General features: G+C 38.2%; 1 protein-coding gene across 1 annotated transcript in view; it reads left to right on the top strand.

The window, feature by feature from the left end:
• The first annotated feature begins 13,128 nt into the window (after nucleotides 1-13,128).
• LOC127943014 (transcription factor Sp8-like) overlaps nucleotides 13,129-14,814 on the top strand; it is a 151,069-nt gene continuing 149,383 nt past the window's right edge. The window contains exons 1-2 of the mRNA XM_052539101.1: nucleotides 13,129-13,328; nucleotides 14,134-14,808. Coding sequence (XP_052395061.1) covers nucleotides 13,308-13,328; nucleotides 14,134-14,808 — 696 coding nt within the window. The 5' untranslated portion in view covers nucleotides 13,129-13,307. The remainder of the gene's footprint in view (nucleotides 13,329-14,133; nucleotides 14,809-14,814) is intronic.

Below are 14,814 nucleotides of genomic sequence, written 5' to 3'. Positions count from 1 at the left end.
CATCAGTGTAACAGGTGAAGTCACACCTGTCCCCCGCACACCTGCAGAACAAGTGCTAGTGTAGCATCCTCCGCTATTTCATTGCTATACCACTTCAATCAAACACCTGCAAACTTAACATATACATCATCTCCTGCGCTGCGAACAATGCCGCACTGATGGTTGTATTCTGGGATGTCAGGAATGAATATACATCCCACTTCTGACTTTGAACGGAGCGCAGCATTTGTCTGTCAGATGTTAGCATGACAGCTAACATTGCTCACAGCTGCGTTCAAGTCAACAGAAGACTAAAACTGACCCTGTTCACTGTCTTAGATATAGTTCTTGCTCTTTTTGTGCACAATTCATTAATGCAGATTAATGCACTTCCTTCGAAACATTATGGCCAGTCAGTTCATATGGTCTGTAATGACAAACAAATTTAATTAGTAATTTGCCAAAATGCACTCACTCTCAAACCATGTTTACATGTATTAATTTATACAAAGCAAATTGATAATGAGGAACTTATTGACTATATTGACAATTTATGTTTAACAATTAATGTAAAAAAAAAGTTCTTTCATAATAATTTCTTTACATAAAAAAAGTAAACTTAAAAATACAAGTTTTGTTATCCAAAAAAAATCAATCAAAATTTAAACTTAACATTTAAGCTTAAAATGAAAAAATAATAAAAAATAAAATAAAATAAAAAAACTGTGGTAGTGCATTAAAATATAATGTAATTTTAAAGTGAAACCAAGAAATTTTTTGTGACCCCATTGCCATTTATTATTATTATTATTATTATTATTAATTTTATTTTTGGTTTTTTTTATGTTTTTGTCTCATTTTCCAGTTCAAATATCTAAAAACTCTTAAATCAAGATACAGTTTTATTAAGTCCTGATATAACATACGTATTACATTATGATTTCTGAAAAAAAAGAAGTTTATTTTTAAATTAATTAATTAATTAATTGCTTAAAACAAGAAAACAATCTGTCAAGTGGGTAAAAAAAAAATTAATTTTCAACAACACTTCCAGATTTATTTTATTTTTTTTCAAAAGAAAGAAAAAAATGGCATTATATTTTTGTCTTGTTTAAACGCTTAATTCAAGATACATTTACTTGAGAAGAAACAATTAGATATCAAATATTGATTTCTGAAAAATTTATCAACAGAGTTTAAGATTAAACCAATACAAATATCTGCAGTGCAATGGCGAGCTAAAAAGTTTCTTACATGCGGTTTATCACGTCCTTTGAACCATCTCGTCAAACACACTTTCTCATGAATGCTCTCTCTCTGTCTTTCTCTGGGAGCTCGCAGGGGTTCTTGTGCTTTCCTCCTGCACATAATGAACACAATTTCACACCACAGAGGCCGATTAGAGACATGACAGCCACCTGCCGGCACGCCTCCCAGAGAGAGACGCACAGATTTCACCAATTCACCAGCAATGTCTCTCTTCTTTGATTTGATTCAGTCCTTCAAGCGGCTTTTAACTGGACCTCTTGTCTTCATCCCATTAGGAACCGAACTACTGAGCACAGACTGGGAAGACGAGGCAAGTTCAGCTTTCCTTTCCATTGCATTCTGCATCAAACGTGCAGCTTTGACCAGAATAAATTGCATTGCCCTCCACACACACACACATGCTCAAGTAACAGATTTTGTGTTGTGACCTCTTGACCTGTATAGGTAATGTCATCAGTGCAGGGTCGATCCGCTTCTCGAGGGATGAGCGCGTCTCACTAATGATGCAGAACAACTTCACACTCCAGCAGTGAACTCAAGTATGGCAGAGATAAATGGTATTAAATTAGATGAACACACACACACACACACACACACATGCATTGATGCACACAGTCGATGTGCTGTGATGAAATCACATGTTGACAGACAGATAAAAACGAGTGTTTCTGAGGTTTGATTACTCTGAGCTGCTTTAAACCATCAATTCAGCTTCAACAACATAAACACACACACACACACACACACACACTTCTGGAAATGAGTGCATAGGAAAAGAAAGGGAGTGTTGGGAATAAAGCATAACAAGTAACATGAGTTACATAATCAGATCAGAAAGTAAGTCGTTTATTTTTGGTACGAAAAGGGCCTTTACAGTTGCCAAAAATATAGCTTTGGGTTATATACTACCTGAATATCTAACTTTTTTTATTAAAAATAAATAAGCAAGTCCAGGTGACTAAAAGTAATGTAATGCATTAAAAGTAAGCAACTAAGTAGCACAATAAAATGCTTTTTTATGGCGCAACACAATATATATTTATTTTAAATAACGACTGACAAAAACACAAATACTAAACTATAAAATGAAAATGAAATTGTAAAAATAAAAACTGATTTAAAATATTATTTAAAACCATAAACGTATTCAAACTATATGAAAATAATAAAACAAATTGTAAATTAAAATGTACGTTTGTGAAGTTAACATTAAGTTAAATTCATGTTCAATTCACTTTTATTCAAGTTTCAAGTTGCTTGAAAATGACGGAAAATCACGGTTTCCACAAATAATATGAAGCAGCACGACTGTTTTCAGCATTGATAATAATCATATTAATGATTAATAATCATATTATACTGATTTCTGAAGATCATGTGACACTGAAGACTGGAGGAATGATGCTGAAAATACAGCTTTGATCGCAGAAATAAATTACACTTTACAATATATTCACAAAGAAAAACACTTATTTTACCTTGAAATAATATTTCTACATTTTTACAGATTTTTTTTAATCAAATAAATGCAGCTTTAGTGAACAAAAGAGACTTCTTTCCAATCAGATTTAAGGTAAATGGTTGCACTACATGAACAGCAGCTCTCACTGTGCGCTTGATGACGAATCAGAAACAGCAGACTAAAGCGACTGGACAAAGGCTGGTCCAGTAAGTGCTCTCCTGCTCTCATTACCGCTGTACAACGGAGAGCCAGCCGCTGACCAATTACACCGTTCCTGAAGCTGCTCTTAATAGATTTGCAAGCAATTTACCTTTTCAACATGTTGGCAAACAGATGCAATTTGTCTGCTTTTAGACCCACCTGAAGCTGACTTCAGCGCAGACCAAATGACACAGAGTTGGAAAATATGAGTCCATGCTAGACACACACGGCCCTCAAATGTCACGGGGAGAAAGTCAACAGAGACAGACAGTGAGAGAGACAGAGATCTGTGCAAATGGATGTATGTATGGATATGGAGCGCTGAAATTACCCAGAATACCTCTGGGACTGAATGTATGGCAATTGCTCTGACATTTCCCAGAGTTTGCAGTTTTGACGACACTCAAAAAAAGCGAAATGACCATGATCAGAAGTTCCCCCGTCACTCTTGATGCTCAACTTTTTCTCGCTTTCTTCTGCGTTAACCCTTCAGTGGCCAAATGCATGTTCAAACTGTGCATTGCAATAAAAATAAGATATTAAACTAAGTGTTTTTTATTATTAAATTTAAAATTACCATTTTTAAATAGTTTGAAAGTTTAATGTAAGGTTTCTGGAAGTCAATGGAAGTCAATGGGATCCCGGTTTCAGCTAAAAATGTTTACTGTTCTAATCAAGAATAAAAAGTGGATGACCTGAGGGTGAGAAAATTAGCAAAGTTTAAATTTCGGGTGAACTATCCCTTTAAGTTTGACACTGAATTTCTTTCCCTTTGCCGTAGGTCTCAAAACTCATCTGCATATATTTGCATATTCAAATGTAAAAAGTCAGATGCGGTGCTTTAAATATGCAAATGAGATTCGAAAGCAATGGGGGCCTATAATAAGCAATGCGCTTTTCACACTTCATTTTAAAAGGTAATATTGGGTTAATTTGTTCTGCTCATTGTTCATATGTTACTTTATGGCAAATTCGCAAAACATGGCTTGTCCCAGGGTTAAAAGTAGCTTTAACATGGGATTTAAATTTTGAGTAAATAAAGCGAGTGAGTGTGAATAAAGCCGGACCAGATGTTTCTGTGAATCCAATCCACATGCCGTTAAAATAAAAAAGTGTGCCAGAGAGATTATACGCCCAATTTCACTTTCTGAAAGCGCTGGAATACTTAACACGTTGTAAGGTTCCCACAGCTGTTTTTCCCGAAAACACACACACACACACACACACACAGTCATCCAGCGTCTCTTTTACCCTCTTGACATTTTCCTGCATGTTCTTAAGTGACATGTTTTATGTGATTCTATCCGAGTGTTTCTAATGCAATAATCACTGTGTGGAATCTGTCATGAATCTGCCAAAGTGCTTTTCTCCCGGAGAGGGATTCAAAGAGCCTCTTCTGCTGAAAATCACTGCACTTCTGATGAAAATCAGCACAAATGTCTTCAAGCGTCAATAATTGTTCACCCTTCAACACAGCATTGAACAAAAAACTTATATGTAAAGGATATCAAACTGAAATTCAAGAAAAAAAAACTGAGATGGATAGATTTCCAAACATTAATTCAGCCATTAATTGTAATAATCCAGTGAGAGATTACACACACACGCACGCACACGCACGCACACACACACACACACATTGCTGGGTAGTAACTGATTACATTTAATCTGGATTATGTAATCAGATTCCAAAAATCAGTTTTACATATTATTCACACAATGGCGGTAAATTATTCAGAATTAATTCAGTCAACAAATGTTTATTTTTCTCTTTTAATTATTATTGTTTATTTTTTTTGCTATGAAACACAATAATCCCAATCATCGAGTATGTTATAATAAATCAGTTAAAAAAATTATTAAAAAGTAGTCAGATTGCATTACGTAATGTGTGTAATCCACTTTGTTCCTAATTACAATTTTTGTCAAGTGATGTGCAAATCAGTACCACAATATCCATTCATTTTAACTTGTGCTAACATAACTTAAACTGAAAAGAAAACTAATAACAACTACGCAGGTATATTAAAAAAATTATAAAATATATATAAAAAAAAAAAAAAAACAGGAAAGTGACTCAAACTTGAAAAATAAAATGTAACGAAAAATTTAATTGACTGCATTAGTTATACTAAAATTATAGGACTTGATAATATTCAAAAGGAAGGCAAAATGTGATTTTTGTGTCGTAAACAATAAAAACTGAACTGACTGTAGGTTTGGTAAGGCATCTTTCTAAACGATCTCAACAATCATCATATCATTTTAATATCATTATAGCAAACGGTGTAATGGTTTTATCATGGCTGACAGGCTTAAGTGTGATCCTGCTTTCTCTCCCAGTGTTTTTCTCTTCACGCTTCGATGCACAGGTTCAACCACCAAATAGCACATAATAACAGTTTAGACACATTTCAATTTTAGCATTCCTGCTTGAAAAGTTGAGTGTTCCTCCAGGTGCCATGACAACCGCGCACGCAGCTCAGCATCAGCACCGCGAGATTCGGCTGCCATGGCGATGGAGCAGCTGTCACTCAAACAGGGACACAGATTCCCAACAGCACCGTAAATCACGCTTAAATACTGTGATGCGATGCTATATATTTTACTACACTACTAAAAATATGAGAGTGTCTCGGAGAGTATGATTGGACGGCATCGTTTCGTCTCCCGCTCTGTGATGGCTGATGTCTAAATATCGCTCTTTTTCTCCTCCATCAGAGAAGCGAGCGCGGTTTTCATCTGATTTCTAATCTTTCGGAGAGTTTCCCTGCAAACAGCACACCCACAATAAGACGGAGTGACAGAGATGGAGGCAGACAGTTGATGAAATCGGAGCAGTTATCACCTTTAACCATTACCTGTCAGCTTCCCCCGGCTGCTCTCTGATGAGGCAACAATTTTCTGAAGTGGAAGTCAAGGGCACCAAAGCCGCACGGCGTGAGTAAATGTTAACAAAAGTGCCGCTGTCCACTTCTTTATTTATGAAAGGCATTGGTGAGCAGAGAGAGTCTCTATCATACTCACACAATCACTTCTAGAACAACTCCTGACCGAGCAGATTTACATTCACACTCCATATCTAATCCTCCTCGGTCCACACACTCATCTCTCATCTCTGGATCTCATCTCGGGGTTTCTTCCATCAACCTGGGAGACAGACAAATGCAAACGCCTGGAAAAAGCAGTTCAAACACACACACACACACACACACACACACACACACACACTTGAGTGTTACTTCCAAGTAACTATAGAAATTTCAATTATCTGTAGTAAAAGTGCCAAACAAACAAGTGCAAGCTAACGGCGAAACAGATCTTATCTTCAGATAGATAGATAGATAGATAGATAGATAGATAGATAGATAGATAGATAGATAGATAGATAGATAGATAGATAGATAGATAGATAGATAGATAGATAGATAGACAAACTCATCACACAACACATCCAGTATTTAGGGAAATAAAGCAGCAGAGGTCTGTTCCTGAATGATCTTTTTGTATCGCATGCAAATATTGTGGTCAGGAGAAGCTGTAAAACCAGATTAGTTTAGATCACGTCTCAGAGCTAATGACACATGTCAGGATTTCCTGATCAAATGCCAAGATGAATCTATTAGACTCAAGGTTGAGTCATTCACACAGATTTGTTTTAGTTGCATCATACGAATGACAGTATTCTTCAGTATTAATTTTAATTAATCTGCACCTAGTTTGCTATCCTCATTTCAAATTCTGGAATAATGAAAGGTGCACAACCTTGTTATATAACACTGTTGGTGCATACTACACACGGACTCAAATTCTATTGTTAAGAATTCAAGCATGCATCGTTTGCAGTACACTAGTGTTCTATTCAGATATAGCCACTCTAAAAATAACAGCGCCTTAAAAGTTCTAAAAACAATAAAAGCTCAAAAGTTTCACGTGCTTGTTGCAACAGAGCAAAAACGGGAAGAGTAGATGGATTCAAAAAGATAAAAAAATAAAAATAATTGGCATGCATGGACGAACCGACAAAATGAATTCAGAAGAAATGCATTGAGAAACAATGATGTGAACCTGTGCCAGAACATTCACCTGAGAAGCCCGTCCGTTCCTCTCACACACACTTAGAGAGGATTAACCACAAAAGCGGCTAATATCAGGGTTTCAGATGACGCATTCTCGTCTCAAGTGTGAGAATCTCTTCTATTCATAAGCGTTTCCTTTCACGGGCCTGAGCTGAATGAGCCAAAGAGCACATGTGAAAAACCAAAGCTTTTCACCGATTAACCCATTTATGTCATTTAACCCCTTTTGATAAACACGTCCGGGTGGGATAAACACACAGATGCTAAAACCTGTGTGTGACCGCCAGGCAGCGCTTGTCTTCTTCATGTGGGTCTTTAATCAGAGACTTTAACCTCTCGGGGTCCGTCTCTAAACACGCCGCTGGGAGAAAAGCCGCTAATTGCCCCCCTCCTTCATTTAGCTGACAGATAATATTGTTTTATTACCCAGAGGTCAATGGGGCAGAGGAGGAGAGGAGAGGCTGTATTAATGGCTGAAAGGATCCCAAAGGGACCATCGTCTACTTACTGTCCACTACTGTCCTAAACACCGTCCTAACCAGACCGCACATCCCTGAGGACACATAAAGACACATAAAAGGCTCCGGCTAATTTAGAGGTGGTCAAGCGACCCGTCTGCTGACCTCAGGTGGAGTTTATTGTTTGAGGAGCGTGACAGCAGGACTGTAGACGTGTCGAGCTGTGCATGAACCGCCCAGCATTGATGTTACTGTAAAACCAATGTGACGGGAAGAACTGTTTCAATCAGACTATTAATCCATCCCTCCATCGATCAGACCGACCGTAAATTCATCCGTCCGAACGAGAATAAATAACGTGCTTTAATTAAGAGTGTGAGAAAACAAAAAGACCTCTGCCGTGAATCTGAAAGTGATTTTGAGGTGTCAATGACATAAGGGTTTATGATGAGAGCCGTGATATTTTGATGTGTCAGCATTACACTTATACATAAATGGTAAATTCAGGTTGATTGGGACAATTTCGATGGCAAAATAATAGCCCAATCCACCTGAATTCACCCCTAACTGTTCTAAGATCAGCTTATTAAATGTGTGATTGATTCGTGTTGGGAAAATTTACTTTTAAAAGTAATGCATTACAATATTGCCTCGCTTCCTAAAAAGTAACTGATTACATTACTTAGTTACTTTTTATGAAAGGTAATGCATTGTTTCTTACTTTTGAAATCCGGGCAGGGCTTGCCTGTTTGTTTTTCATATATAAAAAATAGTCAAAGCTCTTTCACACCAAAACTGATACTCTTCAGCTATTAATAAAAATGAAACTCAGTCATGATGTTTAACTAAAGTCATTGATTATTATTATTATGGTTGAACTGGATCTGGATTCTGAGTTTGCATGTTTTTATTCATTTAGAGGAATATTTGATCTGTTTTTGTGCAGCTGAGATGAGTAAATGCATGCTGACATTTAGTCTAGAATTACAGAGAGCATCATGTTCACACAGCGCCTCTCGATTTCTCTTAACATGTACACAAGAGAGCCGTCTGTCAGTCAATAACTAGCAAAACAATGTACCTAGCTTCATTTATTTGAAAAAGCAACTATAGTTACTTCAAAAAGTTTACGTGATCTCAAGCGTCCACCTTCTTTATTTTTATTTTGATCTTATTCCACCTTATTTTGCAATGCATAAGGAAGCCGTTTTCTGTCAATGTGCGATACTTCCGGTTCATTAGGGAAATAATGAGAAGAATAACAACGTGCAGTAAAACTGTTTGCATCTCACACAGAGTCATAAGAAAGCAGCTTTCTGTTGGCCAGTGCGGCGAATTTTGAGGGAAATCTTAGGCTACATTAAACCCGCAAACTTGGGCGCTTAATATCCTTATCCCTAACACTGTCTAGACCTAAGGACACATCGAATCTGAACCGTTATTGATTCTTCCTTACTACACACACAACCAAACACACGTGTGCACCGCGGATGTGACGAGCGCTGAAATTAAGCCTGTGATGAACGACTTAATAGTGCACTTGTGTTGATCACTGTTCACATTTATCACAGGAAGATTCACTTTCTCTGTCTCTATCACATTCACCTCCCTCTCTCTCTCTACACACATCTATCCATCTTTCTCTTTTGCCCGGTTCACAAAGAACATCTGACGTACTGCAATTTCATTTAACCTTGGACAGCAACTGCTTACAACATCCACAGAGTGACGGTCAATAAGAGAGCTTTGATTAAACCAGTGCAACACACACACACACACACACAGTTTGATACGCTAGAGCCTCAAATCACACTCAAACCTATAATAATAAACTTCCACAGGCTACACACGTACTTTAGCGTCGTGGAAGGACGCAGGCAGTCATTGACTGGAAGTGGTATCAGGGCTCCTGATTTAGATGATCATGTTATGAACGGGGATGTGATTGTTCACGCTGACCCATAATTCAACCTGTCGTCTCTACGATTCCCTGGAGATCCATCTTTCTCGCTCTTAGATTCACTCAGGATTCAACAGGCTTATATAGACTCATATACACACACATATATACAGTGCACACAACACTGGACCCCTTTGACTTTCAAGACGCTCCATAATCATGCAATCTCATTGTGTAAGAGTGCACAAGCTTAAATGCACATAAATAAACTTAAGCAATTAGAGTCTAGACCTCTCAGGCAAACGAATTACATTCACTCGGGAAGACACACGATGATGACGCCTGACCTCTGACCTCGAGGATGCTTGTGAAATCCGTCTCCGTCTTTTCTGTCGATCGGCATAAATTATCACGTCTGCTGACGGACAACAGGTTGATTAAAAACAATGCAGAGTGTGTTTAGCGTACGACAAATCAACCTAATAGAGAGAGAGAGCCGGATTCCTGTGGGAAATCTGCAGGTCTGAGCGCTGATGAAGCGTGTGTGTGGCTCTCTGGTGGATGTTCAGAGTCAGACAGACAGAAGGAGAACAAGCAGACGTTTACATCTGATCTAGCAGACTGTCTAATGTAGTTAACTAAAAATATTCATTTGTTTTTTAGGTGAAATTCATTTGAATGCACATTTAAGAAATTAAACGTCAAGTTGCAGCATTTCTCATTTTCATTTAGTTGAAATAAAACGTGTCCCTGGAGCACAAGAGCAGTCCTAAGTCTCTGGGGTATATTTGTAACAATAGCCAACAAAACACTGTACCGGTCAAAATTATAGATTTTTCTGTTATGCCAAAAATCGATAGGATATTAAGTTAAGATCATGTTCCATGAAGATATTTTGTAAATGTATTACTGTAAATATATCAAAACTTCATTTTTGAATGATGACAGATGCTATTAAGCTTCAAAAGCACCATGAACATATCATAAAACACTAATGCAGTAATACAACAGCTTTGTGTGTGGAACAGAGTTAATTTGAGACATTATAATCTAGGAAATCTTCATGTGCCTTGTATATTTATCATATCGAAATGAGCAGCGGAAATATTCATTCACCTTTCTCACACTTAAAGTTGTGTTATTTTTACTTTATGAATGCAATCGGTTGTTGTTACTGTAACACTTTTCTGTCATCTCACAAACTTCACACACTCTTTCTCTCATGATGACAGACAGAATAACTTCCACCAGCATGTCCTCGGGATGAGACAAGAGGATAATAAGAGAAGAGAAGAGCTGTCAGTCCTGCTCAGATACTGCACACACACACACACACACACATGCAAATTTACACACACACATTTACTCAGCTTCTAAATCAGAAAACATGCAACTGTTTTCGTGAATTAAAAACACTAGACCCACCCCCCCAAAAGATTTTATTAAAATAAAACTCAACAAATGTTAAAGAAAAACTCATCAAACTCAAAGAGAGATTTAATATTTGGCTCACTTCTGGAGTTAACGTGTATAGCTACAGTCTTCAAACTTATGCGTGTGTGAATGCATGCACAAAAGCACACACACCTGTCAAACCTGTTTAACAATCCACACACACACACACACACACACACTGACTGGCAGACAAGACATAAAAGAGTGTCTAAAATGCATCTGATCACAACAGTGTCAACAATACAGTGAGGATGAAAAGACTTTTATGAGCTCTTGAAACATCTATGTTTGTGTGTATACAGTTTATAGCCTATATATGAATATAAAGACTATGTGAATTAATTATTTCAATTTACTAGAATTAGATCGAGTTTATAAGACAAATACTGCTTGAAAATAAAATAAAGCCTACTCAAAGCAACGGTTGAATTTGGGTCTTAAATTGAGTAGACTACTGCTGATCACAAACCGCACCATGCATACGGACATAGATTTTTTCTTATTTGGTTTGTCTTCAATTGGCTTTAATTGCAGGATATTAAACGGGTTCTCTGTGTATTTCTAGAGAGGTATCTTAAGTTCCCTTAAAAACCAACAAGCAAACAGTTCAAGTACCCCTCCCTCTCTCTCTCTCTCTCTCTTTCTTTCTCTCTCTCTCTCTCGGTTCGTTTTGTCGCTGCTCGGTGGACCGTGTTAACGCGCTTATTATAAGAACAGCTTCCTCGTGTGGGAAAGAAGAGAGAGAGAGAGAGAGAGAGAGAGAGAGAGAGAGACATCTGTTCTACACACACATATGTGCAGCTCTACTGTATCATGACCTCTGAACTCTGGTTAACTTTACCACTGATCGAATACGACCATATCGCACTTTATTTTTATTTATTTATTTTATTTAAAAACAAAAATGCGCTCAGTTGATAGCCTGTATGTTTTTGAAGGATTATTCTGTATTTTGTATAAGGAGGGAAAAATGGTTCCATGTGAAAAATGCTTTATTTAGGCTATTTATTTATTTATTTTGACAGTTTATCGCTGCGGAAATATGTTATGATATTTGATGATATTTATATTTCGCATTTCCTGAAATTAAAAGATTTAAAGAAAATTAAAGCGAAATTAATACGAACAGCGCTCACTGAAATGAGAGAAATACACTTAGCCTACAAAATTATACGTAATTTCATTGTATAATACCAACAGAGTGTCTTATTCTGGTTAATAATCTATAGACTGATTGTGATGAACGGAAAACTGCACTGATCCCGCTAACGTTAAATCAAACAAATAAAATCGCATGTAATTAATGCTCACCTCTTTATTAAATTTGAAAGTCAAATTAAACGCACGATATCCACGTGCACTGAATGCTGATGCACGCTCGTGTGAAACTGATAGCCATATGCATTTGATTTCCTGTCCAAAAAAATTCAAAATTTACTTGCACCGATTCTCTGCACTTCAAACTCTAAAAATAGAGATGTCACCTGGAAATAAATAGAAAGTTTTAGGTAGCCTAGAAAAATACATATAAATATTTAAACATGCAGAACAAATATATAGGCTTTAGGCTATTTCTAAATCACAAAATAAGTATAGCCTAGGCTACATGTGTGAGCGTGAATAGATAAACTGTAGTCTGTGTTGTACGAATAGGCAGATTTTCTTGCTTGCATTAAAGGCCAAAATGCTCTTTGTGACCTTCCCAAATCATGCAGTGAATCTCAAATTCATATCTTCTTAACCTAAAATGATAATCTGTAATGAAGGCATTAGAATGAGAAACTAATAGGCTACGTAATGAAAGCATTAATGAAAATCTCAGACTTTTTGCATCCCACTACTTCGTAACGCTTGCAATTATATTTATCTGGAAATGTGCACAACAGTGACAGAAGTGTAGATGATTTTACCGGATCTAATGATCCACACAAACAGGAGTAAATCAGACCAGAACCCGCCTGTGGATTACGCACACACGACTCTCTGCTGTGAACGAGATGAAAGAGGAAAGAGCTCGTGGATCAAGTTCATCTCGTCTTGTTTGTGAAGCTGCTGCTCCACCACGTGCAACACCCACCTCCACCCCCTCGAGTTTCCCGCCACGCCCACCGACCCACAATTCAACAGAGTCCTGACGAGTAAAAACACAGACCCTGAAGTAAAAAAAAATGAATCATGCACTGTTCAATATTTCTTTCAGATGTCATATTCAGATGTTTAAATTGAAGGTGGTTGAAATATTAGTTATCCTTACATGGGTTTCCCCAACAATTAAGAAAAGGGTTCTGGAAAGGTTCACTAGGCCTCCCGCTCCTCCCACTTTTACCCACGCTACACGTCACCGAGCGCTCCGCCGATGACGTCACCAGAGAACGCAGATCTGATTGGTCGCGCGGGCTCCGCCGGCTCTTCAAAGCCCGAGCCGAGCGCATTGTGCAGCGGTGGGCGGTGAAAGGCTCCAAAACAGCCGAGGGACTTATAAATGCAAAGACCTTTCACAGGTGATGGCAACTTCACTTCTTGGGGTGAGTATAGATACAGCTCTTTAGAGCAATCTAATATTGCTTAAACTTTATTTGCTTTATACTTTCTTTAGGCTTCAAGCGTGTTTGTGCGTAATCACGCGTAATGCTGAAATGCGCTCGAGGAGCAAATAGTAGGCTACAATCTTAAAAATAAGTGTTCTTTGAAAATAATATTCAACAAAGAATTCTGTAATTATACAATAATAATTACTGATGTTTCATTAGGTTATTCAGATCAGATCGGTGTTTTGGTTCCTGGGTTCTTTAAAAACACCAAAAACAGAAGGTTTAATTAAATGAAATGGCATTCATTACTAACTTCTATAAAACGGCAAAACTACTTTTGGTTCTATGTGGAAGCTTTATTTTTATTAAAAGGACTGCTAATGGCAATGCAGATTCTGAACAGATTGCAAGAATATTAGTACAACGGATTGAGTTTAAACAAGTTCAACTCTTTGCTTTGTAGAAGAACTATAGCTTAAAGTGTCGCAAAGCAAATCCATTTAATGCAAAGGGTAATATATCAGTTCTTTATGATTATATTACTTTGATTGAATTGTTTCAGTGAACAAATCAATTGTCTAGGAAAAGTTTAAGGAAAATTTGCCAAACGGCCTGCGTTTAAAGTATTAACTCTTTATTTCACGTGTAAAATTGACCATATTTAGATATGCATGCGGCAAAGGGAAAAGGCCTTGATCTCCTATCAGTTTTATAAACAATGTGTTTGGGATTATGACATTTATTGCTCTTCTTTTAAATATCGCCTTTAGTGAAAATGTGAATGTTTTTATGGTCACAGGAGGAACCGAGGGTTGGATCCACTCCATTGGCCATGTTAGCAGCGACCTGTAACAAAATCGGGAGCTCGAGTCCCTCGTCGGACAGCGGCTCGTTTGGGAAAGGAGGATTTCACCCGTGGAGACGCGCAGCGCCCAGCAGCTGTTCTCTCTCTCCGTACGGCGCGCAGCGCAACGACTCGTTCAGTGCCAACAGCTCGTTCTCATTAACGGGCAACAACGCCTCCACCAGCCCGTTTGGAAACGATTATCCCGTGTTTCAAACTTCAGTGGCCAACAGTTCTCAGGACGCGAGCGCGCAGTCGGTGTTCATCTCCAAAGTGGACACTCTGCAGGGGATTTACCCGCGGATGAGCGTCGCGCACCCGTATGAGACGTGGTTCAAATCCGCGCACGGTGGCATCTCCGCCGGGGACGTGAGCGCCGGTGGCGGCTCCTCCTGGTGGGATGTGGGCACCGGTTGGATTGATGTTCAAAACGCGAACGGCGCCGCGCTCCAGAGCTCTTTGCATTCACCCTTGGGTGGATATAACTCAGAGTATTCCTCCCTCACTCACTCCGCGTTCAGCGCCAGTCCGTCTCCGCATCTCCTCACAGGAGGCCAGCACCTGATGGACGGATTCAAACCGGTTTTATCTGCCACGTACCCAGAAACCAGCCCAGGTCCTAACGGCGCAGTGCTA

This window comes from Carassius gibelio, chromosome A22 (genome assembly GCF_023724105.1).
Source record: "Carassius gibelio isolate Cgi1373 ecotype wild population from Czech Republic chromosome A22, carGib1.2-hapl.c, whole genome shotgun sequence".
Taxonomy (NCBI): Eukaryota; Metazoa; Chordata; class Actinopteri; order Cypriniformes; family Cyprinidae; genus Carassius; species Carassius gibelio.
This window is presented reverse-complemented; position numbering and strand designations above follow the sequence as displayed.